General features: G+C 45.0%; 1 protein-coding gene across 1 annotated transcript; it reads left to right on the top strand.

Moving 5' to 3' along the window:
* Positions 1-4,247: 4,247 nt before the first annotated feature.
* On the top strand, positions 4,248-4,649 carry LOC133248834 (small ribosomal subunit protein uS10-like). Its single transcript, XM_061419130.1, has one exon. It carries the CDS (start codon positions 4,293-4,295, stop codon positions 4,647-4,649), a length of 357 nt encoding a protein of 118 aa, XP_061275114.1. The 5' UTR covers positions 4,248-4,292.
* The last annotated feature ends 334 nt before the right edge of the window (positions 4,650-4,983 follow it).

The raw sequence follows: 4,983 nt of genomic DNA, 5'->3' as shown, positions 1-4,983 counted from the left end.
ACGACCTATATGGAAAAAGAATCAAAAAAGAGTGGGTATATGTATATGTATAAGTGATTCACAATGCTAACACAATATTGTAAATCAACAATACTCCAATAAATTTTTTAATAAAATAAATAAATAAAAAGTTTTTCCTGCCCAGACTCCACTTTTGCTTACCCCTTAAATGTAGATATATCCAAGGCAAAAGACAGACAGCAGGGGACCCTGGGGTCAGACCACTTGAGTTAAAATCTGCTTATCAACTATGTGTTTGGGCAAGTCATTTAATCTCTCTAAACTTAGATTGTTCATCTGAAAAAACAATAACATCTTATAAATAAATTTGCTTTCATTTTGTTTTTTTTTGATGTTGTTGTTCATACCAGATGGTTTGCAGGATCTTAGTTCCCCGACCAGGAATTAAATCCAGGCCCACAACAGTGATTGTGCTGAGTCCTAACCACTGAACCATCAGGGAACTCCCCAGTGTCAACTTTAAATGAGATAATCTATGTAAAGTGTAGTGCTTGGCATGTGATGAACACTCGGGAAGTGATAGCCATCTTTTTCTCAGTCACATCCATGGCTTCCATTAGTATATAAGATAATGAAATGGATTTTTCCAGCCTTGCACTTTCTCCTAAGCACCAAATTGGTATTTTAACTGCCTGCTAAGTTCTTTTCCATTCTAATTTATTTTCCACAATGCTAAGAGTTTCATATTTTCTTTTAAGAGTAATCTATGACATCAATCCTCTGGTTATCATGTAATCAACTCCAGGCCTTTCACATCCTGGCTACAGCTCGCCTCCTCACTCCCTCCCCACCTCCACAGGGAGGAACAGCCTACCTCTTGCACCGAGGCCATGATAGATGCTTTGCTCTCTCTCAAGTGTCCTGTCCTCCTCAGAGCCTCCTGTTCTCTCAGTCTAGAAACTCTCCTGGTAAACTCTTGCTCAGCTTCAGCACCCAGCTCAAACAGTGCTTCTGTGACATCTCCTCTGGACCAAGATGCTGTCAATGTTGGTCATGTTGTACTGACACTATCGTGTGTCTCTCACCTTCACTTGACTGTGAGCCCACCGAGCGTGAGCAACTTACCACTTGCATGGCATTTTCCTAGAGCAATACCTGTCACGGAAGGCAGAGAAAGAAGGCGGGTACTGAGAAGGTAGCTGGCAGCAGCTACCCTGGTGGAGGAATTGCCAAGTTCCACACACTAGGCCTAGCAGCCTACAGCTATTTCTTCATTCATCCACCTCTGTAATCATTCCTTGTTCCATCTTCTGCCACATTTGCCTGAGAACGCTCCATCTCTGGTTGCAGTAGTTTGCTCAGGCTGCCACAACCATATTCCACAGACTGTGGGGCTTGAGCAACAGAAATGACATTTTCCTCACAGTTCTGGTGACCAGAGGCCGTCAGGGTTAGTCTTCTGTGAGCACTCCCTTCCTGGGTTGCAGACAGCTGCCTTCTCTCTGTGTCTTCACATGGCCTTTCTTCTGTGCACACGTGGAATTTAAGAGCCTTTTGCTGTCTCTTTCTCCTCTAATGAGGACACCAGTTCTATGAGATTAAAGCCCACATTTATGACCTTGTTTAACACGTATTACCTCCTCACAGGTCCTTTCTCCAAGTACAATTGACACTGAGGGTAATGGCTTCAAACATGTAAACCTGTGGGGGACACAATTCAGACCGTAACACTGGTTAAATCTAACTCTCTCCCTACTCATGCTTGCACCCAAGCAGCCAGACACAGCTGAAGAAAACCATACACCGTGCCAACTAGTCTCACTTTAAATTTAGGACATTAGACTTCAAGTGAGCCCATCTGGCAAGTCTATGGACATTCCCAGTCCCTCTGCTCACCCCTCACCCACTCCCTAAGAGGACTATTTCACACCTTCTCCTCTGTCTCCATGCCCACCTCTCTCCTCATCCTCAGTTCATGACCTTACTTTCTATCTCACTGAGGAATTCAAGCATTCATCTCCCCACCTTTCTGTATCTCTTCCTGTAGGTCTGTCTTTCCTTCTACAATACTAGGTGAGTCATCCTGAATGTGAAGGACCAGTCAGGCATGGATTCCACCCCTGTCAGCAGCTCTGCAAGAACCCTGTTTCCTGGGGACCTCCATAGTGGTACAGTGGATGGGGACACCAGTTCAATCCCTGATCTAGGAAGATCCCACATGTGGCAGAGCAACTAAAGTCCCTTCACCAGATCTACTGGTCCTGTGCCCCAGGGCCCACAGCTGAATCTACTGAGCCCACGTGCTGCAACTACTGGAGCCTGTGCACCCTGGAGCCTGTGCTTGGCAACAAGAGAAGCCACTGCAGTGAGAAGGCCATGCACCACAATGAAGAGGAGCCTCCGCCAGCCCCAACTAGAGAAAAACCCGTGTGTAGCAATGAAGACCCAGCACAGTGAATAGATAAATAAAAAGGAAAAAAAAAAAAAAGGAATCCTGTTTCCTACAACATCAATTTCCACCTTTTTATTAGATAATTTCCTTCAGCATAAAATCTGAAGCATATGACATAGACACAATATCTCCCAGCTTAAAAGAAAAAAACAGACAACAACAAAAAACTTCCTAGAACCCACCTCTTCTGGCTGCTGCTTCATTTTGCTCTGTAGAAAAATTCCGTGAAAGAATGATGAAATAACTCTCTCTCCCCTTCTTCACCACCCATTCTCTCTGGAACCCACACCAATGAGGCGGTCATCTTCCCAGTTTATCAAAAATATTTTCCTTAAGGTCACCAATGGTCTCCGGTGGCTAAACCAAGCAGCAATTCCCAGTTCTTATCTAACTCAACCCATGAGCAGCATTGACAGGGTCTACCACTCCCTCCTTCTTGTCTCCCTTGGCTTCCAAGACAGCTTGCTCCTCTGCTCTTGGTGGCCCTCACATTCTTGGGTTCAGTTGCTGGATACCCCCACTTTCATTCCTCTATAGCATGAAGCCTCAGGCCTCTGGCCTCAGACCTTTTTCTTCTCTACAGTTGCTCTCTCGGTGCCAGGATCTTGGCTTTAACTATCATTTTTTATTCCAAAGACTCACCAGTTTACATCTCTAGCTCAGACCTCTCCCATAAACTCTTGTTGTGTTCTATGCATGCATGCATGCTCAGTTGCTTAGTCGTGACCAACTCTTTGGACCCCGTGAACTGTAGCCTGCCAGGCTCCTCTGCCCATGGGATTTTCAGGAACGAATACTGGAGTGGGTTGTCATTTCCTTCTTTAGGGGATCTTCCCAACTTATGGATCAAACCGCGTCTCCTGAATTGCAGGCAGATTCTTTACCACTGAGCCACCAGTTAAGCCCATTGCATATTCTATCGACCCCTCCAAATCAACATATCCAAAACAGAACTCTTAGTTTTCTTTACCAAAGTTGTTCTTTCTTAGTGCTCTCCATCTCAATAAACTGCATCATGATTCACATAGTTTTTCAGGCTCCAGACCTTGAAATCATTCTTTACTCTTAAACAAATCATATTCAACCTACCAGCAAATCATGTAGAGTCTAACCATGAAATAGATTGAAGATTTATTTACTCATCCTTATTCTCTTTCCTGCTGCCAACCTGGTCCTTGCCATGAGGACTTTTCTCTTGAATTATTGCCACAAGCTCTTACTATATATTAATATCTTGTCTCACTGCTTCCATTCTTGAGTCACTACCAATCTTTTCTTCACACAGCAGCCAGAATAAGCCTTTACAAAGTAATCAGATTGTATCATTCTTCTGCTTAACATGCTTTGATGGCTGTCATCACACGGAATAAAACCTAAAGCCCTTCAAGGCTTGGTTCTTTAGCATCGACATTGTTGACCTCCTTCTGTGGTCTGACCTTCTTCTCTGTCACCCCTCCTCTCTTGCTGTGCTCCCAAAACAGCTAAAGGAAGAGCAAGAAGGTCAAACACATGTCTGCCTCAGGGCCTTTTACTTGCTGTTCCGTCTGCCAGGAACCCTCTTTCCTCAGATAACCACATAGTTTTCACCCTCGCTTTATCAGATTGTTGCAGAAATGCAAGTCTGTGTACCCAATGTACAGTGAGGCCAAACAATCAGGCCAAACAATGATTGAAGCCAAATCATCAGAGTTTGGAACAGAGAAAGGTTTATTATGGGGCTATGTGTGGAGATGGGTGCCTCAGTCCTTAAAAAAACCCAACCTCCCCCACCCCTTTGAGGAAAACGTGGTCACCACTGCAGTGGAGACCACTCCTGCTCCTGACTCATCGCTGTTCATTCTCACTGAGGAACCAATTGGTTGGAAGACGCCCCATAGTTATGGCTTGTAAAGATACAGGCAAGACTCCCGTGAAGCCAGAGATGGCAATTCACCAAATTAGAACCACTCTCACCAGCCGCAACCTCAAGTTTTTGGAGAAGGCATGTGCTGACCTGATCAGGGTTGCCAAGGAAAAGAGTCTCAAAGTGAAAGGATGGGTTTGGATGCCTACCAAGACTCTGAGAGTAACAAGGAAAACTCCTTGTGATGAAGGATCTAAGACTTGGGATCATTTCAAGATGAGGGTCCTAAAGCAACTCATTGACCTGCACAGTCCCTCTGAGATTGTTAAGCAAATCACTTCCATCATCATTGAGCCTGCAGTCAAGGTTGAAGTCTACACTGCAGATGCTTAAATCAACCTAATAAATTGATAATCAGTTGTTAAAAACAAAACCATCTCCCCAAAAGCCTTCAGCAAAGCCCTTTCCTAGGAAAGATGAGGGAAGTGAAGTGAAGTGAAGTCGCTCAGTCGTGTCCGACTCTTTGCGACCCCGTGGACTGTAGCCCACCAGGCTCCTCTGTCCATGGGATTCTCCAGGCAAGAATACCGGAGTGGGTTACCATTTCCTTCTCCAGGGGATCTTCCCGACCCAGGGATCGAACCCGGGTCTCCCACATTGGAGGCAGACACTTTAATCTCTGAGCCACCATGGTGAGGGAGGGGTATGGTTAGTTGTTGCACACTTC

The sequence above is a fragment of the Bos javanicus genome, chromosome 5, assembly GCF_032452875.1.
Source record: "Bos javanicus breed banteng chromosome 5, ARS-OSU_banteng_1.0, whole genome shotgun sequence".
NCBI lineage: Eukaryota > Metazoa > Chordata > Mammalia > Artiodactyla > Bovidae > Bos > Bos javanicus.
The sequence above is the reverse complement of the archived record's forward strand: the minus strand, read 5'-3'. Positions and strand labels throughout refer to the sequence as shown.

Excerpts from the sequence above, each read along its gene's own strand:
- LOC133248834 (XM_061419130.1), top strand. The coding sequence starts at position 4,293 with ATGGCTTGTAAAGATACAGGCAAGACTCCCGTGAAGCCAGAGATGGCA.